General features: G+C 65.2%; 2 protein-coding genes across 2 annotated transcripts; one reads left to right on the plus strand and one right to left on the minus strand.

Moving 5' to 3' along the window:
• Nucleotides 1-371: 371 nt before the first annotated feature.
• SEC14L2 (SEC14 like lipid binding 2) lies at nt 372-5,336 on the minus strand. Its single transcript, XM_069030858.1, has 12 exons — nt 5,227-5,336; nt 3,302-3,377; nt 3,174-3,217; nt 2,956-3,015; nt 2,666-2,854; nt 1,861-1,956; nt 1,635-1,695; nt 1,478-1,561; nt 1,249-1,355; nt 1,034-1,173; nt 775-944; nt 372-688 (listed from the first exon to the last, which is right to left on the minus strand). The coding sequence occupies exons 1-12, from the start codon at nt 5,278-5,280 to the stop codon at nt 558-560; spliced, it is 1,212 nt and encodes a 403-aa protein (XP_068886959.1). The 5' UTR covers nt 5,281-5,336; the 3' UTR covers nt 372-557.
• Nucleotides 5,337-8,530: 3,194 nt separating this feature from the next.
• RNF215 (ring finger protein 215) lies at nt 8,531-12,561 on the plus strand. Its single transcript, XM_069030589.1, has 10 exons — nt 8,531-8,822; nt 9,410-9,541; nt 9,835-9,906; nt 9,980-10,065; nt 10,739-10,793; nt 11,007-11,111; nt 11,202-11,318; nt 11,400-11,537; nt 11,675-11,777; nt 11,891-12,561. Exons 1-10 carry the CDS (start codon nt 8,538-8,540, stop codon nt 11,911-11,913), a joined length of 1,116 nt encoding a protein of 371 aa, XP_068886690.1. The 5' UTR covers nt 8,531-8,537; the 3' UTR covers nt 11,914-12,561.
• Nucleotides 12,562-12,633: the final 72 nt, after the last annotated feature.

The following is a 12,633-nucleotide window of genomic DNA, read 5'->3' on the forward strand; positions in this document are numbered from 1 at the left end:
CCCCGCGGCCTCCGGTCACCGTGGCGACCGGGGCAGTTGTGGGGCGGGGGGGCAGTTACGGGTCTGAGGGGGCAGTTACGGGTCTGAGGGGGCAGTTGTGGGGCTGAGGGGGCAGTTGTGGGGCTGAGGGGCCAGTTACGGGTCTGAGGGGGCAATTGTGGGGCTGAGGGGGCAGTTGTGGGGCTGAGGGGGCAGTTACGGGTCTGAGGGACAGTTAGCAGGCTGAGGGGGCAGTTGTGGGGCTGAGGGGGCCAGCTGGGGCGGTTATGGAAATAGGGGGCGGTTATGGGGCTGAGGGGACAGCAGGGGCAGTTCTGGGGCTGGCGGGGGCAATTCTGGCTCCGGAGAGCCACAAACCGGACCAGACCCCGCTCAGTCCATCCCTTTACTCGCCACCCCAGGCAGCAGCAGCGGTGGGTGCAGGACCCACATAAGGCACAGAGTTTGGGGGGGCTGCGGGCGCTCGGCCCCGTCCGGCCCCGCTCGGCCCCGCCTCAGTCCGGCAGCTCCATCCTCCCGCAGGGCCATCCTGGGGGCGCGGTGCAGCCCGGGGGGGCTCAGGGGCTGTGGTTGGGGGACTCCTCCTGGATCTGCTGGGCGGAGGCGGTGTCGGGCAGCAGCACCTCCACGCTGTAGCTCACCTTCTTGGAGTGGAGGAAGCTGTAGGTGTTGTCGAAGCGCAGGACGTCTGCGGGGGGACAGGGGTGTCAGGGACGCGGCGGGGCCAGCGACACGGGGAACGGCCCGGGGACCCGGGGAGGGCTCGGCACTCACAGATGCCGGGCGTGGAGCAGGTGAGGGAGCCGTCCTCGGGCACCATGTGTGCGTTGTAGCGCTGGTTGGGGAGCACCTCGGTCATGTCGCCCGCCCGCTGCCGCTCCCCGACCTTGGTCTTCAGGTACACCCCGAAGCCGATGTCAGCGCCCTCGGAGCGGAACTGCCACCTGCAGGGCACAGGGGCGCTGCTGCGGCGGGGCGGGGAGGGGACACTGCGGGAGGCACCCGCTCCCCGCGGCGCGGAGCCGCCGCTCACCTGAGCACGCAGCCGGGGAAGAGGATCTCGTACTCGACCTGGTGGGACGAGCCCCGGTTGACCACGACCGAATGTTCGTACTTCTGCGCCAGCTGGTCCCGCACGTAGTAATGCTGGGGCACGTCCCCGCCGTAGTTGATCTGGAAGGGATGGAGGATGTGGGGGTGGGGGAACTGCCCAGATCCCCTAAAGAACCCAGCGGGGGCTCTTCCTACCTTGCTGGAGCACTTGGGGTCCCCATCAGGGTCCGTCAGCGTCCCCCCGTACTCCACCGGGATCTGCGCGGGGTCGATGTACTTCTGCAGGACCTCCTTCCAGTTGGCTGGGGGGAGGACAGTGAGTTTGGGGGGCCTGTGAGTTGGGGTATCCCCCCTGGGCAGGGTGACAGCAGAGGGGGGATGTGTCACCCCAATTTGGGATGCTCCAGGGAGGGTCAGGACTCACATCCCAGCACCACGACCTTCTTGCGCGTGTCCTCGCTCAGGAAGTGCTTGACCAGGTTGTAGGCCACGGGGAAGAGCTTGGGGGCTGGGGGTAGTGGGGGGCATTAGGGGGTGTCAGCACCCAGATAAGGGGAGCAGGACCCCAGGGCCGAACTCACCCTTCACAATAAAGAGGCGCTTGAGGGACTCGGGGTAATTCTCCTCAAACATGGCCAGGATCTGCAGGATGGGGGAGCTCAGGTCACCCATCCCAGGCACCCACCAGGACCCCACCCCAGAACACTGCGGGGTGCAGGGCACTGCAGGGACCTGCTCCAGCATCATCCCAGGGATCAGCCCAGATCCCTGTAGTCCAGCAGGAAGGGGGTGGGCAGGAGCCCTCACCTCCCCATACGTGTCCACAGCTGGCTTCCAGAGGTGCTTCAGGCCCAGGCCTTCACAGTCATACACCATCATCACCATCTCAATCTTCTTGCCCAGCTGGGACAGGAGGATGGGGGAGATCAGGCAGGACCCACGGGGAGGTCCAGGGATGGGGTGGTCCCCAACAGGCTGGTCACCCCAGCCACAGCCTCCTCCCAGGTGGTGGCGTGGGGAGAAGGGGCGTTGTGGGAGCTGAGACAGGGACACGGGCTGAGGGACAGTGGGGACATGGACTGGTGGGGATGGACAGGATGCCAACTTGCGGGGTGGGAGGATGAACCAGAGATGGACATATGGGGTTGGCAGGGACATGGTCTGTGGTGGGGTGGACAGGACATGGACTTGTGGGGCTGAGGGAGAGGGACTGGACATGGACCTGTAGGGCTGGCAAGTGAGGACATTGGCTGGGAGAGATGAACCAGAGATGGACATATGGGGCTGGGCAGGACATGGGCTGGCAGGGACAGTCTGAGAGGGAGGGACAGGACACGGACCTATGGGATATATAGGGCTGTCAAGGACATTGCCTGGTAGGGAAGGACCAGAGATGGACGTGTGGGGCTGGGGAGGACACTGAGTTGTGGGAATGGACGTGGACTTATGGGGCTGGCAGGGACATGGACTGAGGGGAATGGACAGGACAGGGACCTATAGGGCTGGGGAAGATGATGACTGGTAGGGGCAGACCAGATGTGGACACACAGAGCTGGCAGGAACATGGTCCCACAGGTCTGTTGGGGCCAGCAGGGTGTGGGCGGGTTCGCACCTTTTTACTCTGCTGGTCACACTCATGCCGGAGTACTTCACAATCCCGGAACTTGTTCTTGAGCAGGTCCTGCTTGGAGGCGGAGAACAGCAGCCCCTTGGCGTCCAGCGGCCCGACGATCTCGTACCACACCGGGCTGCCCTCCCGGTCGTAGCCGCACATCCCGCCGGACATGTACTTCCGGATCACCTGCAGGAGCACGGGGGGCTCAGGGCCCCTCACACACACCGCGAGGGACCCAGGGGGACAGTCCCCTCCAGGGCCACCCCCGGGAGGCCAGGGACAATCACCTCTGGTGGCTCCCAGGCGATGATGTTGTCGGCATCCATGTACTTGCGGACCTCGATGTGCTGCAGGGGAGGCAGAGCGGGCCAGGGTGAGATTTGGGACCAGGCGAACTCCATGGGCAGGTCAGCCTTGCTGGGGCTGGTGGCCCAGGGCACAGGGTCCCACGCCAGGTATGTCCCATCACACTGGGGTCCCCACAAAAGCAGGGTGCCCCTCTCACCTTGCGGAGCATCGCCTCCGCCTTGGGCAGGTCGAAGCTGCGCGCTGAAAGACAGCAGAGAGCTCAGCCCCCCGCCAGCCCCCCGGGGGGCTCCCACCCCACCAGGGCTGTCCCCACTTCGGGGTTACCTCGGAGCCATTTCAGAAGGAAATAGTCATCCGGGGAGGGCAGGGAGGGCAGCACGTCCTGCAGCTTCTCCCGGAACTGCGGGGACAAGAGGGATGGTTCGTGAAGGGATCCCTGATCCTCCCCAAAAACCCCAGGGCTGGAGGTTTGTCCCTTCCTTGTCCCCACAAAAACACACCAACCAGGACTGTCTGGGTGAAGGGTCACCCTGCACCCTGTCCCTGCCCCATGTGCAGCCGGGATCAGCGGTCACCTGGCAGGGGACCGTCCCCAGGCCGGCTGCCATGCTCTGGGTGTCCCCCAGCCCTTGCGTAAGGTGTGAGTGTGGGCTGTCACCACCCCGCTCCTCCGGGGGGTCCCACAGGGACTGGGTGAGCCAGTCGCCTCCAGTGGTGTCCTTTGGGATGGATGGAGGTGGTGACTGCGTGTGCCCCTGCTCCAGTGACACCTCAGTGGGCCACAGCCCCCCTGGCACAGGCAGGAGGGTGTCAGGGTGCAGGTCTGGGGGGTTTGTGGAAGCTGGGGTGTCCTTGGAGGGGGTCCTGCAGGGACCAGGCAGACCGGTCACCCCCAATGGCATCCTTGGGATGAAGGCAGTCACCAGTAGATCACCACATGTCCCCCTGTTTCAGTGACCCCCCAGTGGTTCACAGCCCCATGGCACAGGCACAAAGGTGTTGGGGTGCAGGACTGGGAGGTTTAGGGGATCCAGGGTCCCCTCTCCACACGGCCCCACTCACCACAACCAGGCTACGGCCCAAATCTCCGTACCAGCCGAGGCCCTCCCCTTAATGAGCCTGATTAGCTTATCTCCCGCTGCATTTAGGGGTAATTAAACCCGGGATTAGCTCCTTCACCCTGGGACAAAGCCGGTGGTGGACGAACGGGTTCGGCCGCGCGCTTCCCTCACCCGCCCGGGACACGGCTGGCACGGGGCACGGTTTGGGCTCCATGCCCCACGCCTGCCCCTGCCCCCCGTGCTGGTACCCGGCGGGGTCATCGCCCGCCCGTGGAATGTGGCTGGGCCCGAAAGGCAGCGATAAGATAAAGGCGCGGGGGTGCCCTCGTGGTTAGGGTGCACTGAACCCCGATAATGGCTGGCACCCAAACACGAGGGGCTGGCAGAGGTGGCCGTGGAGGGTGACAGCCACCGGTTCTGGGTGTCCCCGGGCCCGCAATCCCCGCGGTGGGGGGAGGAAGTTTTCCGATCCCATGGGAAGGATGGGAGAGGGCTGTGGGGCTCGGCGGTGCCCAGTCTGGCGGGACACCCGGGATGGTCCTTCCCTAGTGGGCAGCACCACGGGGGGCTCAGCCCGTGGGCTCGGGGTCCAGGGTGGGATGGAGGTGGCAGAAGACTCCCGTCCCAAGGGCCCTGCAGTGAGGCAGGAGGGTCCCCAGTCCCGGGGAAGGATGGGAGAGGGATGGGGAGCCACCAGCGGGATGGTCCGGCCAGCGGGACCCCCAGGACCTACCCAGGACGGTCCTGCCCTGGTGGGCAGTGCCACAATGGGGCTCAGCCCGTGTGTTTGGGGTCCGGGATGAGGGGTGGAGGCAGCGGGAGCCTCCTGGGCCCGGATTTTGGGGGCGGGGTGGGGGCTGAAGGCGATGGGACCTCCCCGGGGCCAGGAATCGGGGTGAAGCCGGTAGGTTTGGGGGTGCGGAGCCCTCCGGAGCGGGAGTGATGCCGGTGGGTTTGGAGTCCGGGATGGGGGGGCTGGAGGAGGCGGTAGGAGCCGGCCGGGCGCGGGGGTGATGCCGGTGGTTCGGGGTGCGGCGGGGGGTGTGGAGCCCCCCGGGGCCGGAAGCAGAAGTGTCGCCCGTGGGTTTGGGGTGCGGGGTGGTGGTGATGCCGGTCCCGCGGCGGATGCGGGCGCGCATCGGGGTGGCACAGCCCGGCCCTGGCCTTGGTCCCCCCGTCCCAGCTCACCTGGGCCAGCACCTCCGCCTGCCGCGGGCTCAGGTCCCCGACGCGGCCGCTCATGGTGCGCTGCGGGCGGCTCTGCCCAGCTCCGGCGGCCGTGAAGGCTCCGAGCCCCTCCCTGGGACCGCCCCCCGCCCCGCCCGGCCCGGCCCGGCCCCCCACCCACCCCCGTGGCCTTGGACCCTGCCCGGCCGGTCAGCGCCCGCCGCCTCCCCGGGATCAGGGATGCGGGGGGTGATGGGGTCTTAGGGGATATGGGGGCACAGAGGGGCTTGGGGACTATAGGGGAGTATGGGGGTATGGGAGACTTGGGGGGTTATGGGAGCCGTGGGGGTTTTGGGGGCACATGGAGACATGGGGGATGTGGGGGGCATGGAGGGTTATGGGGGCATGGGGAGCATGGGAAATGGAGGGGTATAGGGGTATGGGGGCTATAGGGGACATGAGAGCATGGGAAGGCACAGGGAGGCTTGGGGACTATAGGGGAATATGGGGGGTATAGGGGCTATAAGTGATATAGGGGTTATGGGGGACTTGGGAGGGTATGGGGTCTATAGGGGATATGGGGGTATGGGGAGTGTGGGGGCTACTGGAGGTGTGGGGGCTTAGAGGACCTTGGGAGTATGAGGGACTTGGGGGTATAGGGGCTATAGGGGATGTGGGGGATATAGGGGCAAGGGGCACCTGTGGGCTCTGGGGGCTGTAGGGGACATGTGGGATATGGGTGCATGGGGAATATGGGGGCACAGGGGGCCTTGGGGGGCTTGGGAACATAGGGATTTGGGGGGCAAGGGAGAGATGAGTGTAGGGGGCTCTGGGGGTTATGGAGGGTACAGGAGGGTGGGAGGACCCTATGAGAGTTTGGGGGACACAGTGGGGTAGGGGGGGTGTGGGAGGACATTGGGGTATGGAGGGAGATGTGGGGCAGGTGTCAGGGAGAGGGGATGGGGACAGTGATGGGGGCAGGGACAGGGATGGGAGGTGGGGACAGAGGTGGGAACAGGGATGGAAAGTGGGGCAGGGAGAGGGTGCAAGTGGAGGGGGCAGGGTGCCGGGTAGAAGGGACAGGGATGGGAGATGGGGCCAGGGCACAGACTGAGGGCTCAGGTGCAGTGATTGGAAGATGGGGATCAGGAGCCCGATGCCCATGGGGCTGTGTGTGTCCCATGCAGCCATGGATGTCCCACAGAGCCCCGTGTCCCCCGTGGACACATGGTTGTCCCAGAGAGCTCTGCATGTGCTATTGAACCATACGTGTCCCCCGGGGCTGTGGATGTCCCACAGAGCCATCCGTGTCCCATCTGTGCCAGTCCTACAGAGCCATTTATGTGCCACAGAGTCATATATGTCCCTTGGAACTGGGACCCATAGATGTCCCATGCAGCCATCCACGTTCTGTGGACCCATAAGTGTCCCCTGGAGCTGCAGATGTCCAGGAAGGCACCCATATCCCATGAACTTATGGATGCTCCACAGAGCCATTCCCCCTGCTCCGTGGGGCAGCTCTGGCAGCAGCCACCCCCAGGCTCCATTTTGGTGTCCTGCCCCGAATCTTCACAGTCCCCACACTCGTGCTCGCCATTCCAGGCTGGTTCCCGAGCCAGCAGTGCTCCCGGCTGTTGTTTATGGCACATCCAGACCCGTTGCAATCGGGATGTTTCACTGTGTGGTTAAACCGGCTCTGGCTGTGGCCGTGGGAGGAGGCACTGTGCCCATCCTGTGATTAAACCCCCGCACTTACAACACCGATGGGGACACAAGGGACACGAGAACACACCCAGACCCGTCCCACGGCATCCTGCAGCCATGGGAACTGGGTTCCACAGCCCCGAGTCCCGTCCCCAGCATGGCCCCTGCCAAAAGCCGTGGCTAATCCAGCCGACAAATCCCCCCGGTGGCACATGTGCTGGGCACACGTGGCCGGAGCAGGGCCAGGATGTAGCACCCGGGGGTCAGGATGTGGCACTGGAGGCTGCCTGGCGCTTGCCAGGATGGGGGTGTTGAGGGGTGTCCGGTGCGGGGGGCAGTTGGGTTTTGGGGTACTCGGGTGTTGGTGTGTGCCCATGTTCCTGCCTGTGCCATGGCTGTGGGTGCATGGATGGGGTGCCGTGTCCCTGTTCCCTCTGGCTATGTCCCCCAGAGCACACGTGTCCCTGTGTCCATGCATGGGGATGTGGTGGACACGATATCTGTGTCCCCATGCCTGTTCCTGTCCCTGTCACTCTCCTGGTGACAGTTGGTTTCCTGGTCCGTGCATCCATCCCTGTCCCTGTCCTGCTGCTGCTGCGGCTCCCATTCTGGTTCCAGCCCCTGTGCCTGTCTTGCTGCTGCTCCCAGTCCCTGCCCCTGCTCCTCTGCCGATCCCTGTCCTCCTCCTGGTCCCTCTCCCTGTTCCTGTCCCAGTTCTGGTCCTGGTCTTTGTCCCCATCTTGGTCCCACTCTCTGTTGTTCTTCCAGTGCCTCTCCTTGTTCCTGTTTTCCACCTGCTTCTGTTCCCATCCCGGTCTCATTCTTGTCCTTGTCCCTGCCCCATCCCTGTTCCAGTGCTGGTTCCCATCCCAGTCTCAGCCCTTGTCCCTGTCTCGATCTCAGTCCTGGTCCCCATTCCCTGTCCCTGTTCCTCTTCTGGTCCCCATCCTCTTCCTGGTCTCCATCCCCATCCTGGTCCCTCTCCCTGTCCCCATTGCCTTCTTTGTCCCTGCTCTGTCCCAGTGTCCAGCTTGGTCATCGTCCTTGTCCTTGTCCTTGTCCTTGTCCCTGTCTCAGTCTTGGTCCCTGCTCCCTATCACTGTACCTCTCCTGCTCTCTGTCCTCATCCTGGTCTGCATCCCCATCCCCATCCCCATCCCCATCCCCATCCACCCTGCCCCTATCCCTATCCCTATCCCTATCCCTATCCCTATCCCTATCCCTATCCCTATCCCTATCCCTATCCCTATCCCTATCCCTATCCCTATCCCTGTCCCAGCACTGGTTCCTGTCCCTGTCCTTATCCTGAGCTTTGTCCTGATCCTGATCCCTGTCCCTGTCTTTATCTTGGCCCTTGTCCCCATCCTTGTCCCCATCCACATCCCGTCTCCCGTCTCTGTCCTTATCCCGACCCTTGTCCCGATCCCTGTCCTGATCCCTATCCCATCACCTGTCCCTCTCTGTATCCCGACCCTTATCCTGACCCTTGTCCTGATCCCTGTCCCTGTCCGTATCCCGACCCTTCTGCCGATCCCTGTTCCGGTCCGGGCCCTCGGGCTCCCCCTGCGGGCGGCGGGGCGGGTCCTCCCGGGCGGCAGGGGGCGCTGCGGGGCGCGGGGCGCGCAGCCATGGCGGCGGTGCGGGCGGCGCTGCTCGCCCCGCTGCTGGCGCTCGGCCGGGCCGGGTCGGGGCCCGCCACCCCCGCGCGGGTCGAGGTGGCCGTGTCGGGGCCCGGGGCGGCGGGGCCGGACGGGGCCGGGGCCGGCAGCGGGGCCGGCAGCGCGGGCGCGGCGCCCGGCGGCTCGTACACGCTGCGCGGGGCCGTGCTGGGAGCGGCGGGCGGCCGGGCCGGGCCGGGCCGGGGCCCGCGGGGGGAGCGGGAGGAGATGGAGATCCAAGGCCGCCTGGTGCTGGTGAGCGGGGGAAACGGGGAATGAGGCCGGGGCGTGCTGTTGGGAGGGGGCAGTAAGGGAGGAAGGGGAACAGTGGGAACTGGGGGGCACTGGGAGACATTGAGGGCCGCCGGTGTGTATGGGGTTGGGGACGTGGGAGCTGGGTTGCCAGTGAGGAAGGGGAAGCAGTGGGAACTGGGAGGCACATTAAGGCACCAGTGGGCATTGGCAGGGCAGTGGTTAGTGTGGGAGGGAGGGGGGGTCGGTGGGCACTGTGGGCCGGTGGGCGCTGGGGTGAGACCTTGGGCACTGGGACAGGAATGAGGCAGGGGAGAAGTGGGAACTGGAAGTCACTGGGTGTTGGTGGGGAGGCCAGAGACTCTGGGGGACTGACCAGCGCAGGTAGCCCACTGCCCGGGTGTGGCACATGCAGGCAGGGGAACAGAGGCAGTGGGGGCCAGGCCGTGTTCCCTGTGCCACCCCAGCTGCTGTCCCTGTCCCCACACAGTGCCCGGCTCCCCAGGACCCCTGGGAGTGTGGGGGTGCTTTGGGGGTGCCCTGAACCTTGGGGTGGATCCCAGCTCTTCCTCTCCTTGCCGTGTCTCCAGGTGGGTGACATGGAGCCGGAGCTGGGCGCTGCCGACAGCTGGATTGGTGTGGTGCCCGTGGGCACCGAGGAGCCAGCCGAGGGCCCCCGGGGTGCCAAGGAGGAGTCCTTCACCACCGCTGTTGTCACCAAGGTGACCCTCTGCCTGACCCTGTGCCCTCTGCCTGGCCCCGTCCCCTGCCTGGCCTGGGGGCTGCAGGTCACAAACCCAGAGGGGTGTCACCTGGGGTATCTCCCAGCCAAATCTGGGGGGTCCTGGTCTGTGCTTGGTGGCCAGTGGGTCTCTGACAGCTTCTGACCCCTCTTGGGTTCCTTGTGACTCTTCACCATGGCAAAGAGGTGCTGGGTGCTTCCTGCAGCAGGACAGGGACACAGTTGGGGACACAGTCCCGCTGTCCCCTGATAGTGTCCCCACTGTCCCTGCAGATGAAGCGAGCTCTGGTGCTGGGGGCCTCTGCCCTGCTCATCCTGGCGCTGAACCAGAACGCCATCCGTGAGGTAGGACAGTGCTGGTGGTGGGGCCGGGCAGGGATCGTGCCCCGCTCACGGCTCCGCTTCCCTCCTGGTGCAGCTGGATGTGTCCCAACTGCTCGCCAAGCCCGTCATCGTCATCCAGTCCTCGGACAACGTCACCAGGCTGCTGGGAGCGCTGCTGCGGTATGGGCTGGCCTGTGGCAGGGGCTGGACCCTGCCTGCTCCGTGCCTTGTCACTGCCTTGTTCTTGCCTTGTCTCCCACCGGGCTGTGACACCCAGGGACCACCCCAGCGGTCTCTCAGTCAGCCCGTCATGTTTGCTGGGGTGGTGTTGGACCATGCTGAGGCCAGCTGGGGCTGAGATGTGTTTCTGGGGGAGATCTGGGTCAGATCCAGCCCTTCCCCAGGGCTGGAGCCCTTCCATGGGTCCCCATGTGGTGGTTGGTGTGACAGTGGCCTCAGCCGCTAAGCACTTTAGGACTCCGTAGAAATTATCCAGACAGTTTGGTTCTTGTCATGGCACCAGCATCCCCACAACCTCTGTGGGTGTTTGTCTCCACTACCAGCAGCAGTGGGACCCCCTTGATCCTCCTGACCTGTGAGACATTGGGATTGCTGCAGTGGTGTCACATGGGGAAACTGAGGCACTGGGTTGGGAGGAAGAGCCCGTTGCAGGGTCACTGAGTGCTGGTCATGGCTTGGGAGGGAGTGTCTTGCTGCCACCTCCCCTGTGTGTTCCTCTGGTCCCCCTTGGTCACTGTCCATCCCTGTGGGGAGGGGGTGCTCCCTGGCACTGGGGAGCTGTGCCTGGATCCTGCTGTGTCCATAGAATTGACACTTTTCTCTTTGCTCACAGTGGGCTCCGGGCTACGGCAAAGATCACGTACCAGGCAGTGCTGCTGGAGAACCTGGTATGTCTATCCTTCCTCCTCTTCCTCATTCTGCCAGGGCAGGGCCTGACTGTGCCCAGCCAAACTTCCCTGATCCATGGCAAGCAGCTACAGGAAGCAGGGAAGGTGGGAAAAGGGCAGCTGGCAGCACCAGTGTTCCTCCTCCCGGGACACGTGTGCTCGCACTGCTGGACGCTGCTGTGACCATCAGCAATGCCCTGTCCTGCCTTGCAGGGAGTGACCCTCACGCTGTGGTCCACCTGCGGCCTGTCCCGAGGGGGCCTCTACGGGGAGTGGCAGGGGGTCATCTGCCCCGGGGAGAGCAGCTCGCAGGTCCAGGTACGGCGCTGGGGTGCCGGTGGGGCCGGGAGCGGGGCTGGGAGCGGGGCCGGGTCTCTGCCTCCCGTCCCCACCACGCTGTCCCCACAGAAGTACCTGCAGCAGCTGTGGAACACCATCCTGCTGATCGCCCTGCTGCTCTGCACCGGGGTCATGGTGCAGGCCCAGCGCCAGTCGCGGCAGGACCTGTCGGAGCGGGATGCCGAGGTGGGAATGTGGGAATGTCTCCGCTGTGCTCCATGCCGGGGGTTGTGGGGTGGGCTCTGACCCTCGGCTCTGCCCTCGCAGCTGGACCTGAAGCAGCACATCCGGCGGCGGCTGTCGGCGCTGAAAACGCGGCGGTACCACCCCGGGAAGCCGCTGCGGAGCCGGGCCTGCGAGATCGATAGCTGTGCTGTGTGCCTGGACCAGTTCCACAAGAGCCAGGTGGGACTGGGGGCACTGAGCACTCCCTGGGCCGAGCCTCCTGTCGCTGGCCCGGGCTGGGGTGTCCCTGTCGGGCTCCAGGCTGTGTCCCAGCCGCCTGGCTGTGCTCACATGTGTCCTCACTTCCCTGCCGGCAGTGGCTGCGGGTGCTGCCCTGCTCCCACGAGTTCCACCGGGACTGTGTGGATCCCTGGCTCCTGCTGCAGCAGACCTGCCCTCTCTGCAAGCGCAACATCCTGGGTGAGAACCGCCCTGGCACCCAGCTGAGCCCCCACTGACCCTAGGGCACGGGCTGGGGAGGACCTGGAGCCCGCCAGGCTCCCTGTGCCAAGGCTCTCTGTCCTCCCTTGCAGGGAACTGCTGCACGGACAGCTAGCTGGCCCAAGGACACACTCCAGGGACAGACCCACGGCTGCTCCAGGGACAGGGAGGGGGGCAGGGGGTGCCCGGTGAGCAGTGCTTGCTGCTGGAGCAGGGTCAGCGTGGCCGTGCCCGTCACAGTGCCCGGACTTCGGACAGGGAAGGACTTGGGGCTCTCCTGCTGGGTGTGAGTAGAGGGGTGGGGGTCCAGATGGGCAGTGTTGGGGAGGGAAGATATGGGGCACCCATGGGTGTAACAGGGTGGGGGCTGGGGCAGGGAGAGCCCTGGTCCTGCTGCGCTCTTGCCCTGTTCACAGCAATTTTTCTATGTCTTGGGTTTTTTGTCTATTTGCTGGTGGCCGTGGCAGGGTGGGCAGAGCCCAGCTGCGGTGCCAGCCCCTCCAGTGAGGTGGGTGACAGACCTGCTAGGACTGGGGCTGGCAGGGCTGTGGGGTGACCTAAGGCCTCACCGTGGGAGGGCAGGGGTCAGACACTTTATTTATAATAACTTATTAGAAAGGATGGCACGAGTTGGCTGCAGAGCCAGCACAGGGCTTGGCTCACCCAGCACGGTGACCAGGGACACGCCGCGAGTCCTGCCCGGGTCCTGCCCCACGGGCTGCAACGTGGCACATGTCCATCCCTATTAAACGTGGAGCAAGGACTGGCTGTGTGGTTTGTGTGGGGCTTCCATGGGGCTCATCGGGCTGGTGAGGCAGCTCAGAGGTCAGGGCCA

Source organism: Aphelocoma coerulescens, chromosome 15, assembly GCF_041296385.1.
Source record: "Aphelocoma coerulescens isolate FSJ_1873_10779 chromosome 15, UR_Acoe_1.0, whole genome shotgun sequence".
In the NCBI taxonomy this organism is placed as follows: domain Eukaryota; kingdom Metazoa; phylum Chordata; class Aves; order Passeriformes; family Corvidae; genus Aphelocoma; species Aphelocoma coerulescens.

Excerpts from the sequence above, each read along its gene's own strand:
- RNF215 (XM_069030589.1), top strand. The coding sequence starts at position 8,538 with ATGGCGGCGGTGCGGGCGGCGCTGCTCGCCCCGCTGCTGGCGCTCGGC. Across the intron at positions 11,112-11,201 it reads AGAGCAGCTCGCAGGTCCAG|AAGTACCTGCAGCAGCTGTG; the intron begins GTACGGCGCTGG and ends CTGTCCCCACAG. Across the intron at positions 11,778-11,890 it reads CTGCAAGCGCAACATCCTGG|GGAACTGCTGCACGGACAGC; the intron begins GTGAGAACCGCC and ends CCTCCCTTGCAG.
- SEC14L2 (XM_069030858.1), bottom strand. The coding sequence starts at position 5,280 with ATGAGCGGCCGCGTCGGGGACCTGAGCCCGCGGCAGGCGGAGGTGCTG. Across the intron at positions 3,218-3,301 it reads CCTTCTGAAATGGCTCCGAG|CGCGCAGCTTCGACCTGCCC; the intron begins GTAACCCCGAAG and ends GCTGTCTTTCAG. Across the intron at positions 945-1,033 it reads TTCCCCGGCTGCGTGCTCAG|GTGGCAGTTCCGCTCCGAGG; the intron begins GTGAGCGGCGGC and ends TGTGCCCTGCAG.